The 23,545-nt window shown below is 41.5% G+C and overlaps 2 protein-coding genes across 3 annotated transcripts in view; one reads left to right on the top strand and one right to left on the bottom strand.

Annotated features, from left to right (window-relative positions):
* Positions 1–17,141, bottom strand: part of efl1 (elongation factor like GTPase 1) — a 63,020-nt gene extending 45,879 nt beyond the window's left edge. Inside the window, exons 1-12 of one of the 2 annotated variants that reach the window (XM_013137774.4) lie at positions 17,126–17,141; positions 16,587–16,683; positions 16,374–16,441; positions 16,156–16,240; positions 15,896–16,029; positions 15,416–15,553; positions 14,608–14,852; positions 12,838–12,961; positions 10,334–10,413; positions 7,283–7,419; positions 7,059–7,181; positions 5,263–5,362 (exon numbers count right to left, since the gene is read on the bottom strand). In XM_013137774.4, the coding sequence (XP_012993228.3) occupies positions 5,263–5,362; positions 7,059–7,181; positions 7,283–7,419; positions 10,334–10,413; positions 12,838–12,961; positions 14,608–14,852; positions 15,416–15,553; positions 15,896–16,029; positions 16,156–16,240; positions 16,374–16,441; positions 16,587–16,677 (1,325 nt within the window). In that variant the 5' untranslated portion in view covers positions 16,678–16,683; positions 17,126–17,141. The other variant, XM_029114064.2, reaches the window with a different exon arrangement.
* Positions 17,142–17,232: 91 nt separating this feature from the next.
* saxo2 (stabilizer of axonemal microtubules 2) lies at positions 17,233–23,543 on the top strand. The gene is made up of 8 exons (XM_010877089.3): positions 17,233–17,363; positions 18,692–18,871; positions 19,179–19,381; positions 19,622–19,983; positions 21,190–21,414; positions 21,577–21,696; positions 22,543–22,664; positions 23,018–23,543. The coding sequence occupies exons 1-8, from the start codon at positions 17,326–17,328 to the stop codon at positions 23,166–23,168; spliced, it is 1,401 nt and encodes a 466-aa protein (XP_010875391.1). The 5' UTR covers positions 17,233–17,325; the 3' UTR covers positions 23,169–23,543.
* The last annotated feature ends 2 nt before the right edge of the window (positions 23,544–23,545 follow it).

Below are 23,545 nucleotides of genomic sequence, written 5' to 3'. Positions count from 1 at the left end.
TTATTCCATTTCTACCAAGATTCACTTGTTTCCTTAACGTTTGACAATTCCGCTGTGCTGCGTAGCTAACTGCGTAGCTACATTCCTTAACCAACCGACCACAGCCGAGCTGCTATGTTTTTCTTTACGAGGTCAAATCAGTTGCTCATGGGCAATAATGGGAAAGACATGCGCTGTGGTCTCTGGCCTCCATTGCAATGGTTATGAAGTAATGGCTCTGCAACGCTGAAGAAGATTTCCCTCAAAACCGCAAGCAGGCCTTTTAAGTTGGTTATAAGCTGTGAGTGTGTGTGTGTGTGTGTGTGTGAGTGTGTGAACGTGCGTGCATGCACACTATGTGGTAAACTAAACAATATATTGATAATAAAGTTGTTGGCAAAACCCTTCTTCAGCAGGGTACCATGCTGCGGATTCTGATTGCAAAGTCTTTCCATTTCAGTAGGAATGCATGAAAATATCACAGGAGACAAGGGGTGTTTGCTTTCTCTGATGACGTCAGTCCTTCATCCATATTGAAACAGTTTGGATGGTTGTTTTTTGCCTTCGCTTCATATTGTTGCACATGCTCTTGGATTTCCATGATTAAAAACGCTCCCATTGGTCTAGAATGCTAACTTGACAATAATCTAATTTTGTATCGATGCACAGCATATTTGTGTACGTTATAAAACATTGAACAATTAGCTTACACAAAGAATGCAGCCTTGATAAAAAAAAACTAAACAGAAAACATTAGTACATCTGTGTTCCTGAGTACTATTGATGAGAGAGCAATGTTTTATTTTGTGTGTATTCTGACTACCAAAGCCATTAATTAAACTAAACTGACATCACCAGCCAATCAGACATGAGGACATTTAAACACCGGGTCAAGACTGTTGGCAGAGATTGAGTAGAGAACGACGAGGATGAGGTAGAGAAAAAAATCGGTTGCCCCCTCACTCCTACCAGCAGTCTCATAACTACTATTGAGACCAAAATTGATGAAGGGTGCCATGGCAACAGAGCATAACCATAGCGATCCAGCAGAGGCATGCTGGAGTCAGCCAGAAACCCCCTGAAGCTCATTCACAAACAGAGAGGAAGAGAAACAACAGGGAGGGACATAGCAAGGGAAATAATACATTTGAAATATAGACATAATACTTTTTGGATGCGGGCAAGTAATGCAATTATTGGGACAGTGAAGAATTTTTGGTTTTGGTTTTAACACACCAAATGTTTGGACTTAAAACCGTTACTATGAGACTGAACTGTATAGTAGATACTTAGCTTTTCTTTAGGTAGTACTTTTCATATTTCTGGGCACCAAAAGTACTGGGACCATTGCCTTGACAGGTGTTTGTGGGAAGTCATGTGCTCCATCATGTCATCAGTTCAGGCAAATGAGAACTGTCCATATGCAATCTTGATTCTACAGTTTTACCTTTGTGTCTGCTATTGGTGTCAACATGAAGACAAAAGCAGATTCAATGCCAGGCAAGGAACCGTCATGAGGCTAATAAGTGAACAACAAAAAAATGAACACACCCAAAACCTTAGTCTTTCAAAACAATGGCAATAAAAAAAACAGCCTGGGGTATCATTAAAGAAAGCACTGGTAGGAAAATAAATTATTCTTCGGTGGATGACTGAAGAATGATTCACCATATTGAAAAAACAGAAAAACAAAATGTCTGAACGACCAGGAACACTTTCCAGGAGGCAGGCGTGGCTGTGCTAGCCACTACTAGCGAGGCAAAACTAAGCTGCAAACTACTGGCTAGCCTCTAAAACAGGATGTATCAAGTCAGGTACCTAAGAGAGCATAGAGATTTCCGGATAAAGGTATGTTGGACAGACGTGACAGACATTAGCATGTACCAGAGTGATTGTAAGAGTGTGGAGGAAAGAACAGAAATGCCCAAGGTCCCCAGCACCTCCTCTGTGAATGACAGTGTTATGGCTTGGAGCTTGAGACTGCCAGAGGAATTGTCACACTCTACTGATGATGTAAGTGCTGACTGCAGCATCCGAACACATTTGGAAATGTATAGAAAACGCTTGCATGCTAAAATGCAAGCTAATGCCTTTAAACTCAGTGAGACAATGACCCCAATCATACAACCATAGCAAACAGAGTTTTTCAGGGTCAAAGAGTGGAAAGTTGACTTGCCAAGTTAATCTCCAGATTTAAAGTAGCTGGAAATAAGATTCCAGGCAAAAGGATGGCTGCCGTACAAGCCATAGCCTGTAAGAACATCTCCAGAGAAGATATCCAGCATCTGGTGGGGCCAATAGGTTGCTGACTGAAGGCAAATATTGCATGCAAATTATATGCAACCATATATTCATCCGAATTGCTGAGTTTGGACATTATAGTAATCTGCCCCATAACTTTGGGAACCTAATCAGGGAATATAAAAAGTGCTTTACAAAAAACTGCTTTATTTTCTAAATGCAAAAGAACAGATGCTTGACTGTCTCAGTAAGTCCAGATGACTCTGTATGGAGCATGTTCATTTAGGAGCGCCGGGTTAGACTGGCTCACTGCAGCTGACCTCAGAGTCTATCGTATGCATTAGGCAGGGTCAAGTTCATATCTCATGTACATTTCAGTCTTTTAGCAAACGCTCTTATGCGGAGCGATTTACACTGAGAGGAGTTACACTCTAAGAGTGCTCGCACATACAGCTCACAGAGGGGCTGACCTGCCCTGAGACAAATGGAAAGTGCAAAGACCGGATACTGTGCCATCCCAGACCATCGACGGCCAATGACAGACCTAGTTCCATAAGAATACGGATACAATGAAATGTAGTTGCACATTGTAGCGCCGGGAAGATAAAACAGACATTAACACATTAACTAATCAGAAACAATTATTTAGTTGATATCCTGTGAGTAATTTTGAAATTAGTTGTCAACCGACTTACGTGATTAGAGTTCAATAAAGAAATGAATAAAACGACCTACAATAAGCCCATACTATAGAAGTGAGTACTGGTCAGGGGTTTGAACACTTTTGCAAGGCACAGTTGTGTGTGTGTGTGTGTGTGTGTAAATGTTTTCTAATTTGGTGCAGTGTTAACAAAAACATGACATTAAATGTAAGAATCTCTACAATTTTTAAAGTAGCATTTCACTGATCCTAAATAATCATAATATCCCTTTTGCCTAGTATAACCACAGTTTTACACAAGCACACAGTAACATTTAGTAAGAAAAATACAATAATATTTTTTTAAAATATTTAGATTTTCTTTTGTTATACCTAAGACCATACTAACACAACCACTTCCCTTTTTAAAAAGGCATATATTAAAACATTTACAATGTTTGACTGACAACAGGTGGTCCAAACTGATCTGGCCTTAATGGGGCAGTTGATGGTTTCAACCATGGGACTCGAAGAAGTAGTTAAGTAAGTAGTTAAAAGGATAATACAGGAAGCGCATAAAGGGCATCAGTATGTCGGCCTATTCATATCGTTGCCGTATAATTGACTAGATCTTCTGCAGCGTGAATTTGTGTGAGTCAGTTAGCCTGTCGGTGGCCTGGGATGTGCTGGAGGTGATGGAGAATGTAGCATCACTAGTGACTAAAGACGTGCTTGTGGTGACAGGTTGGATGACAGAAAGGCTGTGGTGTGTATAGCAAGTCCTTAGGCGGCCTGGGATATGCCTGCAGGAAGGGGTCCAGGCTGTCTCATTAGACTGGTGTTGGTCAGGCAGGCCTTTCCTACAGTGCGCGGGATGACTCTACCAGTCTGCACAGACATCACACTCACCCCTTTTCTTTCTCTCCATGTCTCATATCCTCTTTCTCCCCCTTCGTGGCTAGCTTGGTCATTGCCCATCTTTTTCCCTCTTCAGTTATGTACCCTTCTTTCTCACCCCCCCCCCCCCCACACACACACACACACACACACTCCTTGGCAGCCTCTCCTCTTGTCTCCATCTGATTGCAGAACCAGCAATTACAGGCTGCCTCTGTGAAAGTCGAAAGGAGAAAGAAGGCAATAATAATATATATATGGGGCGGGGGGGGGGATTCAGTCAAGGGAGAGGGAGATGAGGTCTACCTGTAGGGGATGAGGTCTACCTCCAGGGGATGAGGTCTACCTGCAGGGGATGATGTGTGGGTTTCTTTCCACACCACAGACCTGAGGCCTAGTGACACTGACGGTCACTCCAAGTGAAAGGAAAAACGGGAGAAACACAAAAGCAAAGATAGGGAGGAGTGTGTGTGTGTGTGGAACTGAGTTATTCAACCGGTCTGCATCATTTAAACTGTAATGTGGTTCATGGATTCAAATAAACAACATGTGAGGCCCAAAGAACCCTAATAAAAAGTAGGGAATCGGGTGCTGTTTGTACTGCCATCATCACATTACTGCACGGCCTGAATCCAGTTCTATTTTCATAGCGTTTAGTAGTGAAGGTCAAATGGCGCCCAGTTACCATCGTGACGACACAATGCTTAAACAAAGTCAGCCGCTTGTTTTAAAAACCTCAGAGTGGCGTGTTCCCCCGTACACACACGTTCAACCAGACCTGGGCCCAGACACACCAGCTATGCTTGACTCTGGTTTGACGGCCAGATGGGCAGTCATGGGACATCTCTATTGGTTTATTAACCCAGGAATGCTCAACCAGGCAACAGATAATGTATCTGAGAAGTACTCAAAACCCACGTCTGCCAAGAACGACCGCAGTGCGACATGAACTTAAAAAACGCTGGAAATCAAGGACAGCGCTTCATAATCCACGCGGCCCATCCATTTTCCTCAACATGTGCCTCACAGACCACGGCCATTAAAACAACTCGGGGAGCCTTAATGGCGGGGGGGATGTCATCCCAGTTTCCTGTAAACATCTGCTTCTGACAAGCAACTTTGGTGGTGGGGAGGCTCTACTGTAGTCCTCCAAGGCCTTTCAAGTGCACAATGGCTTTGTTGTACGTTGTGACATTACTATGCAGCCGACTGTCGATGTGACCTCCTAACTTCAAAGTGGTTGAAGACAGACACGCGCATAAGAGTTTTCTGCACACAGTGGAACAGTATATTAACATTTTATTTACACGGAGCAGCCTAAACTTTACACACGCACACTTTACTATCATTGTTGGGACCTCAAGGTTAGTTCCGTTTAAAACACGAAACCTAACTGGAAAAAACTGTTTCCTCATTGAGACCTTGTTTCACTCTCCTTGCAGGAATCGATGGTCCCCACCAGGACTGTACAGGCGCTGCCAGCACACACCCACGCACACTCTTACCTCTGTTTGTTCTGAGGTAAGGACTTGGCGTCCACCGTAATCATCTTGGACACAAAGACAATGACCGGGGCTGTGTCCTCACAGGAACACTGCATGAAGGCTGGGGGGACATGGAGAGATCATTGAGCCTATAGTGACAATGCTATAGAAGAACCAAGTTGCATGACACATACAAACATGGGATCAAATGGCTTATTCTACACAGTAAAGAGGATTATAATGCAGATTCCATTATTCCATTTTGACATAACAAAGGTGCCAGTTTGTTTCTGCCCAGACACGCCATACAGTTCAGTTCACAGGCCATCTTAGAAAATGTATGTGTGCAGGAAAGAAATGCACTAATAATGCAAAAAAACACATTTGTTGGGGAAAAAAACACTAATAATTCAACTAAATAAAAAGAAACAATGAAAAGTAAGACCTTCTGGTGTTTTTATAAAAATATTGTTCTGTTCTCTGGTTCAAGCGATCTCACATGGTTTTATCTATGTTGTTTATTCCATAAGCAGCCTCTTTATCTTGTTTGGAGATTGTTTGGGGTCATTATCCTACTGAAAGACAATGATGAGATCAGGGAGCTGTTAGGGAGCCCCTGACAGACAGGGGAGAGGGGGCAGCAAATCATATTTTGCTTAGGGCCCCCCAAAAGGCTAGATCCGCCACAGGATATTGGCCAGATTTGAATTAATCTAAAGTTATTTATAGCAAATAAACATGGATAAAATATTTTCAGTTTGTGTTGAAAGATTTTGCACAGTAAAGTATGACTCATTGCCCAGCCAATATAATAATCCAGGTTAATGTGTCATTCTAAGTTTCAAACGTTGGCCATGAAGATACGTTTGGTATTGCAATTTCAATTTCAAGTAGAACCCTACCCTTTTCAGCACATCTGGTTCACTTAATTCAAGTAGAATCCTGCCTGTTGAGGCCCATCTGCTTTAGTTGAGTTAAATTAAGTAGAATCCTGCTTATTCAGGCCCACCTGCTTCAGGTTATTCAGATAGAATCCTGCCTGTTCAGGCCCATCTGCTTCAGGTTATTCAGATTTAATTCTGCCTATTCAGGCCCATCTGCTTCAGGTTATTCAGATAGAATCCTGCCTATTCAGGCCCATCTGCTTCAGGTTACTCAGATAGAATCCTGCCTATTCAGGCCCACCTGCTTCAGGTTATTCAGATAGAATCCTGCCTGTTCAGGCCCACCTGCTTCAGGTTATTCAGATAGAATCCTGCCTGTTCAGGCCCATCTGCTTTAGGTTATTCAGATAGAATCCTGCCTATTCAGGCCCACCTGCTTCAGGTTATTCAGATAGAATCCTGCCTGTTCAGGCCCATCTGCTTTAGGTTATTCAGATAGAATCCTGCCTATTCAGGCCCATCTGCTTCAGGTTATTCAGATAGAATCCTGCCTATTCAGGCCCATCTGCTTCAGGTTATTCAGATAGAATCCTGCCTATTCAGGCCCACCTGCTTCAGGTTATTCAGATAGAATCCTGCCTATTCAGGCCCACCTGCTTCAGGTTATTCAGATAGAATCCTGCCTGTTCAGGCCCATCTGCTTCAGGTTATTCAGATAGAATCCTGCCTATTCAAGCCCACCTGCTTCAGGTTATTCAGATAGAATCCTGCCTGTTCAGGCCCACCTGCTTCAGGTTATTCAGATAGAATCCTGCCTGTTCAGGCCCACCTGGTTATTTTTCTCACAGTGAATACCACCTTTAGTTGTGTTTAGCTGGCTTTGACACATGTTAAATCTGGAGGTAGTGTAGTCTGTCCTAATGTGCCTGTCACCTGTCTTCAGCTCCTGGGTCTGTGTGGGAAGTGAGTCGAACCTACGCGCTCCCACACTCATCAGTTTCTCGATCCTCTCGGAGGTCATGTCCAGTGGACTGGGGAGCTTCTCACACACCATGGCTGAGTCATAAGGTTAAGGAAGCACACTCTCACAGGCCCACCAAGACACCACCCATCATGCCCTGCCCTCCCGCTGCACACGCCCCCTCCACTTAGGATACAGAGGACTGCTTGTGAGACGGGCAGCCACTGGCCGCAGATGGCAGAGAGGAGGACTTTGGGGTCGGAGTGACGGGAGTCCCTGGCCATCACTTTTACACCCAGCGACAACATCATCTTCTCCACCTTATCCTGGTCTCTGATAGGGGAAAGTGAGAGGGCGATAGAGAGACACAGAAAGGGTTAGAGGAAGGTGAAGGAGGGAGACATGGTACCCAACGTCATTTACACATCAGCATCAAACACAAAAATAAACAGACAGTGAATCAGAAGGAAATTAGGACACAATAAAACAGTACAGATACCACAAACAATAAATACCAATAACAATACAAAGACTCACTAATGTCAGCATTACTGAACATGAAGGGTCTTTAAAAATGCTTTGGGCCATAACTTGGTTGAAGGTTCCTCAGTATTTTTCCTGAATTAACCTGTCGACGGTGTGTTATCAGACACCCATGACCTTATAAGACTCCCAAGATAGTCAGTCTAGATTAGACTCAGCAAGTATGAATAGATTACCGACCATCCTCCCAATCTAACATTTCAGAGCCCAGTTCCTCCTCTCGCAAAAGCTTGAAAATATTCTGGGGGCTTATCGACTGAAATGCTCAATATACAGGATATATGTTTGCTTGATACTACACACATTCGGAGGCATCTATCAAACACTAAGGATCTATATGTAGGAAGGTGTCTACTTACAGTAGATACTATTTATTCTGTAGGCATCTGAACAAGCCACAGTATTCCTAGTTATAGAAAGTCATAGTCTCCCCCGTTTGATAAAGGTAGGCACATCCTCTGTGGCGTTGTTCAGCACCATCCACTGGAACAAACTGCTAAATACTGTTAACCTTGACACTTGATTTAATCACACTTCACTCCTTCAAAAACAAATTAAACAAGGTGTTATCTAATTGTGCAACTGCTGAATTTGACAAAGTTATTCAAATATGTGTCTCACAGGATTTTCTATAATTTAATGTTAATAACCTTGTTTATATCGTTTATTTATTTTCATATTTCACAGAGTTGACATGGATCCGCGTTCTGTTTTGTCCTCTGGTATTTTGATTATTTCGACCAGGTTGTCATTGAAAATGGGAAAAGGTTCTAAACTAGCCTGGTTCAATAAATAGAATGAATTCCCACTTCTCCAGGCAATCAAAAACATTATAAAAGTTGGAAAGAGCAGATGAGAAGCTATCACTGTGCTACGTACTTTATGATGAGATCATGGCTATAATTACAATTAAACATTTAGCAGAAATTTTACTATTTCTAAAGGATGTTGGGGTACAGACACTGTTTTATAAAGCTAAAATAAGACTGCATGCATAGGGGCAGAAGTAAAATAGCTGTCAATAATATCTGGCAACCTTGCATACCGGACCACACCAGCCCTGATGTCAGCGAGAAGAGAGATGTCGGGGAAAAAAAACAAGCATACCAAAATAACTCAACGAAAACTATGTACTGTCACCAAGAATATTATATATGAAATATACACTGTAAAAAAAATATCCAATTAAAAAATGTAAGTCATTAACAATATAAATATAGTAGCAGCAGAGCCTAATACAGCTGAAGGGAGTCGAGAGAGGGAGATGAACGATGTGGCGTCAGGGCAAGGATGGAGAAGAAAAACGACGTGACTAGGCTGTAATATATAGGCCTGCAGCTCTGATGTGTTTTTAATGCAAGTCAAATTAACAAGAACATAGGATAACAACAGAAAAAGACAACAATAATATTGACTGTGATTACTTAAAGCAGATGAGTGATTTCATATTTCTTCATGTGAGGCCTGGATCCTCTAATAAACATAGAGCCAAGGGTCTTGACGCTCAATGGCTAAATGTTTTCGGGTGGCTCAGACATAACCAACAGGGAATGATATGCTCTGTATGCTTGATGCATTGTAGAGCCATTGGGACTGGGTTAAACAGCCAAGCAGAAACTATAGGCTGGTTGCACTTAAATCCTATAACATTTCTACTAGTCATCGACAGGCAGAGGAGGACAAAAAAAGGAGAGGGTTATGCTACACATGTTTAAAAAAAGATAAAAGAAAATATGTTACATGTTTATATGTAAAGAATGAATATATATATGTAAATAATACATATAGTGCTTGTATAGTATTAGCTGATCAAGTGGTCATGGACAACAGGGTAGATTTAACACTATAAGTTTTGTGTTTTTTCAAGTGTTGCCAGATATTAACTAAAGTATATGAAAGGGGTGTCCGGTAGAGGGCGGGGGGCCATGAAAACCCCTGGTAAGGCATACAGCTTTGCAACGTCAAACCCCAGATAAGTGAATTTCCATAAGAAAATACACTCCACACAAACAATATCTTCAGAGATATTTTACAAAGGTGCTGCAACCAGGGAAAAACAACACAACCATCTATAAAGAGAAATAAGATATACAGAGATAACAGTCGTGTAATCAGAGATAACAGTCGTGTAATCAGAGATAACCGTCGTGTAATCAGAGATAACCGTCGTGTAATCAGAGATAACCGTCGTGTAATCAGAGATAACCGTTGTGTAATCAGAGATAACCGTCGTGTAATCAGAGATAACCGTCGTGTAATCAGAGATAACCGTCGTGTAATCAGAGATAACCGTCGTGTAATCAGAGATAACCGCCGTGTAATCAGAGATAACCGTCGTGTAATCAGAGATAACCGTCGTGTAATCAGAGATAACCGTCATGTAATCAGAGATAACCATCATGTAATCAGAGATAACCGTCGTGTAATCAGAGATAACCGCCGTGTAATCAGAGATAACCGCCGTGTAATCAGAGATAACCGTCGTGTAATCAGAGATAACCGTCGTGTAATCAGAGATAACCGTCATGTAATCAGAGATAACCATCATGTAATCAGAGATAACCGTCGTGTAATCAGAGATAACCGCCGTGTAATCAGAGATAACCGTCGTGTAATCAGAGATAACCGTCGTGTAATCAGAGATAACCGTCATGTAATCAGAGATAACCATCATGTAATCAGAGATAACAGTGCAACCCCTTACCGTCGGGTGACAACAGCATCATATAAACTCCAGATGTTGTCCAGCACAAGCTGAACAAAAAGAGGCTTCTTTCCCTTTGTCTGTAAGAAGAAAAACAAACAGTGATAAATAGAGCTTACAGATTCATTCAAACCCTTTGCTTTTTTCTAGACTGATAATAACTTATTGACAGTATTTTATTTCACTTTTGTGTTAATAGCAGGCTGGACCAAAATATTGGCTGGTATTATGAAAGCTCTGAGGTGCATTGACCGGACACGCACACAAAAGTGCATAGAGGCACACGCACACACACGCACACACACGCACACGCACGCACGCACACGCACGCACACGCACGCACACACACGCACACACACGCACACACACGCACGCACACGCACGCACGCACACGCACGCACACGCACGCACACACACGCACACACACGCACGCACACACAGTCTAACCTTCAGTCTCTCGCATTGATTCCCAGTCTCTAGAAAGTGGATAACAAAGCTTTTAGCGTATTTGCGTCTAGCCAGTAGCCCGTTCTTTCAGAGAAATGGAGGACAACATTCCAAACGGCGCTCTTAAAAGTACACAATATTTTACCAGGGCCCACGTGGAATAGGACATATGGACCAGACATAGAACGCTTCATTGAGTGCCATGAAGCTTTGACTCCATATTATATATTTACACTATGTCCTACATCTGGTTCAAAAGTCATATTGGTGTTGGAGCACTTTTAGAAAGCACATGGATTTACAGTATTTATGCTTGAGTGTTGAGTGTTAAAGGATGACCGATTATGATTTTCAATGCCAATTTCGAGAACAAAACAGCGGCTACTGAATAATCAGACGTTTATAATATACATTTTGAAACACTAACAAATAAAACAATACTGAATAAGCAACGAACACTTATAATGTCACTTGTAAACATATTAAATACATTTAAAAAATCTATAATCTCTCAAATAAGTAATGAAATATGTTCAATTTTGTGTAAATAATGCAAAACAAAATGCAAAAACAAAAGGCTCGGACCTGAAGTAAAATTTGTCTCACGTGCATTTGAACCAAAAAACATTGGGTTGGTGTTGCAGAGTTAATAAGTTGCGCATCTTGATAGCTGACCACTTAATGACCAATCAGGTTTGATGGGCAGGCAGTGACCGCATCTGCGGTTTAATTACCAGGAAGCGTCTCTCTCTGGTGCCTGACAGAAGTAGGCAAACCTTTATATTCCACAGGAAATGGAAGCATGCGTGTGTCTCAAGTGTCCTGGGCTTCATGTGCTCTTTGTATTCTTGAGTGTCCATGCAGATTAAGACCTTTGCAATTTTCGAATCCTATTTGAAGAATTGATTTTTGGCTTCAAATTAAGCATTTAAAATGCGAGCGTCTATGAGCCAGCTTAGATGTTCCCAAGCAGACACGCCATCTGTCTACAGTGGTGGAAATATTCCATTGATCGGTCTAATGACTGATAAGATCATTGATCGGTCTGAGAATGGTGACGTGTGACCGAGTCTACGGTCATTAGGGTCGTCTTTCCCAGAGTCCCGCTGTGTGACCAAACAAATGAACCAAATGAAACATGCTGAAAATAGATTAGATGTAACTGTGCGTGACAACGTCTCGGCTGGATGTCAGTAATGAACATAAGGACCGTCCAAGGCCAACCCACAGCGACTAACCCCCGGACTGGGAACATACATACGCAGGCTACAAAAAGCTGGAGGCTAATAACGAATGCAGCCAGAAGGGTCAGAAGCTAGTGTTCATCTCATCCATGTGGGGGTGGGGCTGTGGTAGTCCATTAGTACTAAGCAACACTTAGTCTGTATGGCCAGTCCAATTACCCAGACTTGGATTTTAAAAACGACACTCTGGGTGATTTCAAAAATAGAACGTTTTTTATGAGCAATTCGAAAACTTATTGTGTGATATCCATGTCAGCTTTTAGTACACATTTTTGGTTCTTTATCTACTGTATAGTAGGAATTTTCTGCATACAATTGTGAAGAATGCCCCTTTCAGGCCCAAGAGTGTTTGACCACAGGCTATAACAAGATAAGTGAAAGCGTTGTGGAAATCAAGGCATAAATTGCAGGAAACAACTAAATTGCGCTTTACAAGAAGCCTTCTCAGTATGTAAGCTCAAGAGTTGACATTTCATTTGTGTATAACCCTGTTTCCCAAAAAGTGGGAATGTGCAAATCACTTTTAAACTTTTTTTGAAAAGTGTTGCGGGCATCAAATTAAAAAGGGCATGGATTTTCCCAAAAACAACAGCATCTCTCCGTTTCAACATTTTATATGTTGTCTGTGTACTATTTTCAATTACATATAAGGATAAATGATTTGCACATCATAACTTTCTGTTTTTATTTTACACAGCCTCCAAACTTTTTTGGAAATTGGGTTGTATAATCTATTTAATGAGAAAGATGGGCTTAATAGTATGTAGCACAATTAGTGAATAGCATGTGGTTCTACTAAGGACACCATCTTACATGAGCTCCCTTCATAATCTTCTTGGCTTTAGCGTGGAGGTAGAAGTCTCCCCAGAGGGTCTTTCGTAGCACCTCACCTCTGATGCCCATCTTCTGGCTGTAGATATTGGCAAACTGCTGGATGCTGGGGGGGAAGCACACAAGAAAAAGAGGCGTATATATCTGGAAATAACCAACAACAAAAAGCTAAACACCACAGTCATGTATTGACACTTTCCAACATTATGCTTCTTTGTCTTTGATTTTAGTTCAACAGGGACCTTCACAGACAACAGCCACCCTTGAAAATTACAAGTCTATGCCTAGTTCAATGTCCTGGCGCTTTCCGGTATCATCAACTGAAGTCCAGTTATGTAGCTGATGAAAGGAAGACAGAATTTCAATGGGTCTCAGTCAATGCAGCACATTCCACTGAATAAAAGTGATAATTGGCTTGTGTATAAATACAGGAGTCACGGTTGCCCTTAAAACTATGTTTCGTTCCCCATGTACCTATATAAAACAGGCAAACTAATAACAGCAGCAAGAAGTAGAACATTACAGACCGACATGATCAGTGGAGGGATGTGAAAATGTACAATCTGGTCAGAAGAAACTAGCATAATGCTGTTTTGACTTGATTAGTCTTAGTTTTATAAACAAAAACTACAGTTCACTCCCAAATCATTGCCATTTTGCATTGTACATGGAATGAAGCCATGCAAAATAATATCCTATTTCCAAGTTTTTTTGCACTCAGCATTAAGAACCTGCCACTGAGTACAGATATGGCAACAGCCCCACCTGGTGGACATTTATAAAAACACCCACATTCTGTAGTGGACTGAGTTTGACTTGTTTCGTCTTTGTTTTCGCAAATAGCAGCTTCAGTTCACTTCCAAAACATTGCTATTTTACTCTGTACATGTGGTGACGTCACACAAAAACCTATTTTCCATGTTTTCTACTTAGGTTTTACAACATGTGACGATAACGCAACATCCCCACCTAGTGGACATGTAAAGAACGACCACACAGTAGAGGTCTTTGCAGGTATTGAGTTGACTTGTCCCAAAAAGCCTTATTTCAAAGCCACTGCCTAATTTACGAAGAACAAAAACAATTTGGGCTTATTCCATTTGTGTGTTCTAAGTAGGTTCCTAACATATATTTTCCAGCTTCAATTGACAGAAACATGCAACAGACTTGCTTGCACACTGACACACAAGAGTGGCCAGGTTCACCCTGTGTTTAGGGTTGCCCTTCACATATGAAGATGGGCCATATGACATTCTTACCAACAGAATGTAAGCTCTCATATGGGGTTGTAAGTAAGTTCTGAGCACATGAGGTTCGGCAGCACATAAGGTTCAGCAGCAATTAATAGAAACCTGTGGCTGTCAAATGAGTTTGTCAGACAACTTACTTACTAAACTGTAAAGTCCTCTAAACTATACTTCAAAAATAACCAGACATCAGAAATCTAATACTCAGACACATTTTAATTTTAACTGAGTTTTGAAAGATGCATGATTAGCTGCAAGTTGTTCTGTCCTGGAATACTGTCCTACATATTGCTTACAGAAATGTAATGCATATAAGGTCCTTTCAGCCACATCATTCATTAGTATCTTGACAAAAGACACAAAAGAAACATCTCAGAGTACCTGACCTCTGATGTCTTGTAAAAACTGAAATAAAAAATCTGAATGAAACAGTGATGAATTATTCCCAATAACAAAGGCTCAACATGTTGCTACAGTGGGCACTAATGAGAAAACCAGGACCCACCTGAAGCCCCACCCATCTGTGGCACTGGCAAAGACAACATTCCCCTGGTCTGGAGAGAAGTACAGCTGGGAGTCGTCTGAATCTTCCAGCCCGGCACTCCAGTCATAAACCTGCTCTGACCCAGAGCACCCCATTGGATCAATGTCCTCCTTCTCCTTCTCCTTCTCCTTGTCCTTCTCCTTCTCCTTATCTGCCCGCTCCTCCAGCACTTTGGATGTGAACAGAGAGCCAGTCACTGCATTCACCTGTGAGAAGGAGAAATGGAAAGAAAACACTTTGGAATTCAGTCCACCTCTCTAATGAGAACTATATACATTCCACACATGTCACTGTTATAAACATTTTGTGACTGTAAACACATTCCATTCAATTTCATTCAAATTAGTTAAACTTGCCCCTGAGGGGCAACTCATTCTGTAAAGCTTAAAGGGGCGTTGTGTAAAATCCTGCCTCTAATGTTTACAAGACTAAACTAAAAAACATGTCTTGTTTCCTCCTCCTTTTCTCTTACTGAACAAGACGGGAATAGTATTAGCTAGTCCAGGGTGGTTTAGGGTGGGGAGGACTGTACTTTGAGTGTCAAAAACAAATATAAAGACACAAAAAGTCAGTGCACGCTAATAGACGAACTGGCAAGAAAGTTTAAATGGGGAATATCTCAGGTACTCTGACCAATTATGCAGAACATAATATTTGAAACATTAACTTAAAACATTTAGTGTAAATGTCTTCTGGTCACTTCTGGTACAGTAAACATTATACATATGGCCCCCTAAAAATGGCAAGTCTTTAGGGGTTTGGAAGTCACCTGTTCTAAAATCTTCTGCAGGTGTGTGTAGGCTTCCTGAGAGGTGAACTTGAGCTCCATGATGAGTCGGTCCATCTTGTTAATCACCAGCACTGGCCTGATGTTTTCCAGCCACGCCTGACGTAGCACTGCCTGGGTCTACACACACAGACCAGAGTGCATGAGCGCACGCACACGCACACACACACACGCACACACAAACTAAAGATAAACATCATCAAAACAATGATACACTGAGTCATGTCAACAAACAGAAATGAAATGGTCTTGAAGTTGAGAAAGTAGTATAGCCACAAAAAAAATAATAATAGAGAAATTATACAGTGATGAAATTAAGTGGGGCTGAGCTGGGTGCCCCACTTCCAGTCAAATGAACACTGCTTCACTGAGAACCAGTGAGACTGTGGCTACTTTTAAGCAGGACTTCAAAAAGGGAACAGGTTTCCATTTGGGATGCACTATTGTCTGTACTGATCTTACCTGCGGACAGACTCCCTCCACAGCATCTACCATGATGATGGCCCCGTCACACAGTCTAACAGCGGTGGACACCTCAGAGGAGAAGTCGACATGGCCCGGAGAGTCGATCAAGTTTATCAGGTAGTCCTTCTCCTCTGACACGCGCACACACACGTCAAAAACACCAAGGCATTACACATGAGTCATTTCTGCAGCACCCAGTCAGTTGGTCACTTAACAGGACGAATCCAAGTCAACATGGTCCTATGGTGCTGTCTTACCCGAAGCGTAGTGCAGTGAGATCGCGCTGGACTTCATTGTAATTCCCCGGATCTGCTCATCCTCTCGGCTGTCCAGGTACCTCAGCTAAGACATAAACAACAAATCAAAGATGCATCATCAATCCATGGTCAGAAGGAATCAACGACTACGTTTGACAACAGTCAGTATGTGACACAGATAATAACACTACTGATGATTGAGACTGAGATATACTAACCTTTCCAGCTAAGCGACTTGATATAATGCCATTGCTTGCCACCAAGCAATCAGCCAGTGTTGTTTTGCCTGCAAACAGAGACCTGGATGTTAAGGACATGAATGGATGCCACAACTTAATCATTGCCATGTACAATATCTTGTGTAAAATTCTAAATAATGATGTAAAGGGCACATGTTTTAGAAAGTATACCGTATAGGGAATGAAACCTACCATGGTCCACATGAGCTAGAATGCAGAGGTTCCTGATATTGGCAGGATTCTTCTGTAGTGCTTTAATCTTATCCAAAGTCGTGTGTCCCATGTTTGCCTGTTAACAACACCCGGCCGGGAAACAAACGTTAGGATATAACCTCAATAACTCATGTCACCATTACTTGGTTAGCTAATAACAGCAACACATACACATACTGATAACAAGACAGCAAAGCCCTACATTCTAAAGGACAACAATTAGAAAAGGTAACGTGCGTGTTATTAAACTGTAACTAAAGTCAGCTTACAATATTCTGCACTCAGCTAGCTATACAAATTGACACAAGTTGACAGATAACTAAACCATCGAACGTTAGCTCGCTAACATGTTGATGTTTGTATTTGGATAACAATGTTAACATGGTTTCTTAGTAAATTAATATACAATGTATTTAAACACATGATACATAATCTACAATGAATTCCCATATTAGAGGAAACCTCACAATTATGGCAGAAAAGTCCCATACAAAACAAACGTGGAGATCTACACTCACGTTGTTTTCCCGGAAGTATACGCTTTACGTTGACGCTACTGTTTTAATGACGAAGTACGCTACGTCGTTGCTAGGAAGCTTAGCAGTTGCTCAGGAAACGTGTTGCTTCCATAGAAACAGAAGTGCACACTTAACAGAATTGCACTGTCTGTTGGGGATTGCGGGGAACGAGCCAAGACATTAGTATCTCAGTCAAAGACATGAAACGTCTATGCATATGTGAGATCTGCAGCTGTGGGTAAGGAATTATGGATATTACATAATATGAAAGATATATGACATCAATGAGATAGACCTCACTTGCCACACATATATCAATAATTCATTGTCGTGCGTTAATTTAGGGCTGACTATCCATTCACAAGCATGTTGTTACGCCAATCCCTTTCAGGGTTTTTAGTACCTCGTACTTCACTGTACTGTAGCTTTGCAAACGTAGCTAGTGTGCGATAGTGTTCACATAACCATGTCTGTTGTCGATACCAGATTTGCTGTGAATCACTGGTAGACAGTCTCCACCCGTTTCTTTTCTTTTTTTTCTTTGAAATTTGAAGTTCGGAGGGTCAGTGCATTGTAAGGCGTCACAAATTAACTGACACTTGACTAATCCACCTTCTGCGGGGGAAAAAAGTATTAAAGCAATTGTGGCAAGTTGTCCAATGGCTAGGTTTGGATCAAATAAATATTGGCTGACAAAACGTGATGTGCCGCTAAGCTAGTGCTGCACATGATTAGATTTTCTTTTGCATACATTTTTTCTTTAATAATTAACTGTGCCATACTAACATTACGCTAAAGCACTGTATCCCTGGATGGGTAAAGATATGAGCCTTGGTTATATGACTAACACCTACTGTATTGCATTTTCTATTGTCTTGAAACTATGAATATAGCCTTCTTCAGTGTAGAATATATGGTTAAATGTTTGGTTTTATGGTCATATAATGTTTGTAACTATATATATAGTTACTGATTAAGTATATATATACTTAATCTGACTATGAGAATGAAATGTGCTGTTGTTACTGGTAATACTGTATACATAAATAAACAGATACATCATATCGACCTTAACTGTCATTGTCTGTTCGTGACAAGTTTAGCATTTTAACATTTTTCACCAAGTTTAACATTTTGATCTCATTATAAGTATTGTAATTAAATGTTTACACCAAGCCTCATTGTTTCCATTATGTAAAAGACAAGAGTTCGGATAACTGGTTGGTTAATTCCTTCATGGCACACCACATTATAATCCCCACCAGTCATTGTAGGGCCATTGTAATTTAATGCTATGGTCCAAAACACTCTCAAACACTCCCTGGGCTGAGTAAAGATATGGGCCTTGGTAACATATATGAAAACACCTACTGTATTGCATTTTCTATTGTCTTGAAACAAATAGGCTATTCCTTCTTTGGTGTATAATTTATAGTTTATTATGACCATATAATGGTTTTATGGCCACATAATCATTGTACAGTCCAAGGTTAATGTACGTCTAGTTTTCATGATAGAATATATCCAACGTTTTGCTCTTTCAACTTGACCTTTTCCTTCGTCTAGGCGCCACCGCTGCCCCCACCAGCCCACAGCTCTGTATGGAAAGGCCAGTGAGACATGTGTCCTGACAGAGTACACAGAGAAGTTCCCTGCCTATGGTGGACACAGCCCTCCCCAAAGCCTGAAACCCTTGGCTGTCAACCAGGGTGACATGGGGAGGATGGAAGGAACCACTACTTTCAAGTAAAGGCCTCAGTAAGGGTGGGATACACCCCAGTGAAACAATGTTTCCTTTAAAGTACATGACTTTCCTTATGAAAATACATTTTCACTAATCCCAAACCCTAACCATGCACATACACACACCTCACACACACACACACCCCATTACATATTCCACAGTCAATCTTCATAGATCATAATAAGTAGTGATGTGCTCAAGCCCAAATGACCGGAAAATATCGGTGTTTGCAATCTTATTTGACTCTCTGTCAAACACGTTCTCTCCACCTTCCGCCTCGCTGTCTTTCCATCCCTCCCTTTGCCACAGGACTGACTTCGTTCCCTATAAGGTGACTCGACGGCCGGGGAGACAGCAGGCTGAGTACGAGCCAAGTCCTGGAGACATAGATCTGGGGACTACTTACAGTCTGGACTTCAGCCCTTATGAGGTCCAGCCCTTTGCCCCCTCCAGACCCAGGGAGAGAGTACAAGCAACTGGGGCTAAACTGGATACAGTCCCCACTTATAAAGGTCAGATGACATCACGCATGTCACCTTTCGTCAAGTGGTATCTGCACAGCCAGTCCTTATGTTAGCATTTGTATGATGACAAATGTGCAAATACTTGACGTCATATAAATAAATACATGTCATTTCGATGGGAAGATTGAGATATGTACAGCGTGGTTTTGTTAAGAGATACTCACTCTTTAAACTATGAGGATTCACAAAAATGACAGGCGGAAATAATGCTTAATGTTTCTCTGCCAGAGGATTTCAGACAGTGGGGGGTCTGCAAACGGGAGCTGAAGAAACCGGAACTGACGTTCCACCCTCCAGACGGCAGGTTTGTCGGCCACACCACCTTCCAGGATGACTTCCTCCCCCGAGGTCTTGTCCCCAGAGAGAGCTTCAAGCCCCCTGTTATCCCTGCTGTGTCTGACATCCCCTTCAATGGTGTGACCAGTAACCAGCTGACCTATGTGCCCCACCTTCTGGAGGCACGCTATGTGAAGCCTCCAGAACCCTATAAACCCAGTAGCCAACCCCTGCAAGACCTCACCACCAACCGGAGAGACTACCAGGGCCTGCCGGGACAGCTGGCCCAAAGTTGTAAGCCTGACCCTGTCAAGGTACGCTTTGTTTAATGGTCTCCAGGGTCCTTCTTGTCTCAAAATTAGGCAAAGGTGTCCCCCCGCCTCCACTGGACATCCCTCTGTGATATGCTTTATATAATATCTGGCAACACTTGAAAAAGACAACAATTATATTTAAATCTGCCCTGTTAATGCTCAGCTAATGCACAGTACAATGTCCTCCCTAATAGCAATCAAAATATACAAACAATATATTTATTCTTTACATATACTGTATATTTGTGCTTAAAAGTTTGCATACCCTTGGAGAATTGATAATATATGTACCATTTGTAAAGAAAGCATGAGTGAGCAGGCAAAACACGTCTTTTATTTCTTATGGGATTCACATTCAACTGTCATAAAATCATAAAACAAAACATGACAACAAAGAAAAAAATGAACTGACCCCTGTTCAAATGTCTGCATACCCTTAGTTTTTAATACTGTGCATTGCCCCCTTTAGCATCAACTCTCATTTAAAAAAATCTGTATTTCTTTGCTTCTATAAGTAATCTAAAACATAAAAAAAATATGTAATGCACATTGGATCTTGTTCAAGGGTTATTAAGTCAATTAAATATTTTGACATGCTTGGGTGGAAAAGAAAACTACTGTTTTTTCTACTGTCAAATCTCCCATGGACTCCACAAAAAACACTCAGACTACGCTTTCTATAGTTTACTACCCTATCTGTAAATAGACCCGCCCAAGCCCGTTTAAAGTAGACCAATTATGGGGAAATCTTCCCATCTGGCAACTCAGCCAAATTTGAAAAATATCCTCCTACTGTCCCATTCGATGCAGTATTTTTCAGATATTTTATGTATGAGTGTAAAATCTTGTTTTACCATGGACACAGAGGCGGTGCAGGATTTTGGGAAGGTGGCCGTCTTTGAGTTTTGAATCCAGGAAAAACCCTGGTCTCCCATAAACTCATGTTTGTTGACCTTTTCTGGGCCAGTGTTAGGTCAAAGTACTTAATAGTTGATAGGATATCTATTTAAGAAAATACTAGACAGTGGTGTGTGAATGCAGTTACATGTGTAGTACTATTTGAATGCCTCATATTCTCTGTGTATTTGTTTGATGTGGGTTGACATATCTTACTGTACTGGAGGTAAAGCCAAAGGCATTTCTCCATCTCAGGGTGAACAATAAACCTACTGTATTTACTACTATCCTACTCTGCTTTGTCCCTAGATGGCATCTGACGTTCCTTTTCAGAGCAGCACAGAGTTTAAGGAGCGTTTTCTGGAGTGGCCGGTGGCCCTGCCTCTGCTGCACAAGAGCCTGGACTACGTCAGTCCCACTGAGCACATGGACATGACCACCACGTCTGGTGCCGACTACATCCCACACAACATCCAGCCCTTTATCTCCGCCAAGCCCTTCAATCGCTCCACCAAGTCAACAGCTCCCTTCCAGGTGGGAATGCAACCTGGTTTTGACTGCAGGATGTCAACGCATAGACGGTTACGTGGCTAAAATTGATATCGATCTTACAGTACACTCTGAATGGTGCATTTTCATTTTTTCGGCACAGTTATCATAACATCGCGATGAATGTTCTCACCCGACTACCTCCAGGGCCGCAGCACCATGAGAGATGACTTCCAGCCCTGGGTGGCCAAGAGACAGGGCATAGTCAAGAAGCCTGAGGAAATGCAGAGAGCCAGCGGACGCATGGATGACCTCACAACCTTCAAGGCAATCCAAGACACATCAGTTTGTTCTCATATCGCATCCCGCCAGGGCCTATATTCTCAGACACATTAAGTAGGAACACATGGCCAGCTGGAGCACCGCTGGAGCCGTTTGAGTTCCCTACGTGCAGACACATATGAATGGAGAGACTACAGGACGGTCTGAAATCACCAGCCAGTTGATTGACCTCTTTATTGGTTCAACCAAGATTTGAACCAGCAAACCTTTCACGACTGGTCCACCTTTAGATATGGAGGAGTAAAATGTTGTCTTTAGATATGGAGGAGAAAAGTGTCTTTAGATATGGAGGAGTAAAGTGATGTCTTTAGAAATGGAGGAGTAAAGTGTTGTCTTTAGATATGGAGAAGTAAAGGTTTGTCTTTAGATATGGAGGAGTAAAGTGTTGTCTTTAGATATGGAAGAGTAAAGTGTTATCTTTAGATATGGAGGAGTAAATTTTGTCTTTAGATATGGATGAGTAAAGTGTTGTCTTTAGATATGGAGGAGTAAAGTGTTATCCTTAGATATGGAGGAGTAAAGTGTTGTCTTTAGATATGGAGGAGTAAAGTGTTGTCTTTAGATATGGAGGAGTAAAATGTTGTCTTTAGATATGGATGAGTAAAGTGTTGTCTTTAGATATGGAGGAGTAAAGTGTTATCCTTAGATATGGAGGAGTAAAATGTTGTCTTTAGATATGGAAGAGTAAAGTGTTGTATTTAGATATGGAGGAGTAAAGTGTTGTCTTTAGATATGGAGGAGTAAAATGTTGTCTTTAGATATGGAGGAGTAAAGTGTTGTCTGAGACATTCTTACAAATGACTAAAACTTGTTGTTGGTTGTGTCCTCCAGGCCCACTATACGCCACACCAGCTGAAACCCACTGTGAGCTTCAAGCCGGCTAATGCCCCCCTGAGGACACAAGCCCCAATGGAGGGTGGTACCATGTACAGCACAGAGTTCACCCCCAAGAGGTAACACACACACTAACACAGTTAGTCCCCTAAATGTAACACACACACTAACACAGTTAACCCACAAGAGGTAATACACACACTAACACAGTTAATCCCCTAGAGGTAATACACACACTAACACAGTTAATCCCCTAGAGGTAATACACACACTAACACAGTTAATCCCCTAGATGTAATACACACACTAACACAGTTAATCCCATAGAGGTAACACACACACTAACAGTTAATCCCCAAGAGGTAACACACTATCCCATTATGACTGTAATTTTAACTGAGTGAGTATATGTGAGTTGTGTTTGATGTAAAAGCTAATGAGTTGTTGTTCACGTAATGACCCTGTGTTGTAGAATCAGCATTTGTCCAGCCAGCTACGAGTCCCCTCCTGGCTTCGCCTTTGAGAAAAGCGATGACAGGGGACACAAGTTCTACAGGAAGTTGTCATCTAACAACAGGAACAAGATGGTTGTCATGCCAAAAGTGGTGCCTGTGGTGTCATAAAATGGGATTGTTTATCATAAAAAGAGCATGTTAAAACTCTTGTTTGGTCTGTATAATTGAGTTTCTTCATTTTGGTACTACCTGCATAGTAATTCATAGTAACTATCAATGGCCCCCAGTAAATGTTTTGCTGTCTGAATCCTTATTTAAAACAAGCATTATTAATGTTCATCATCACCATGTATCACTATGCCAAATTGCACAGTTAGTGGAAATTATCACATTCACCTTTTCGTTAAAAGTCGCAAAAATAATGTAGTACGTCCATTGGGATTATTATTTTTTTCAACACTGTAAACATAATAATCTGGCAGAGTAATTTAATAAAAGTTTTTTAAGGATCTTAAAATGTAAATCTGTGCACAAATAAGGATTAT

The sequence above is a fragment of the Esox lucius genome, chromosome 2, assembly GCF_011004845.1.
Source record: "Esox lucius isolate fEsoLuc1 chromosome 2, fEsoLuc1.pri, whole genome shotgun sequence".
NCBI classification, from domain to species: Eukaryota; Metazoa; Chordata; class Actinopteri; order Esociformes; family Esocidae; genus Esox; species Esox lucius.
This window is presented reverse-complemented; position numbering and strand designations above follow the sequence as displayed.

Coding starts and splice junctions, on each gene's coding strand:
- saxo2 (XM_010877089.3), top strand. CDS start 17,326: ATGAAACGTCTATGCATATGTGAGATCTGCAGCTGTGG. Junction 17,364..18,691: donor TGTGAGATCTGCAGCTGTGG/GTAAGGAATTAT, acceptor TCCTTCGTCTAG/GCGCCACCGCTGCCCCCACC. Junction 22,665..23,017: donor ACAGAGTTCACCCCCAAGAG/GTAACACACACA, acceptor CCTGTGTTGTAG/AATCAGCATTTGTCCAGCCA.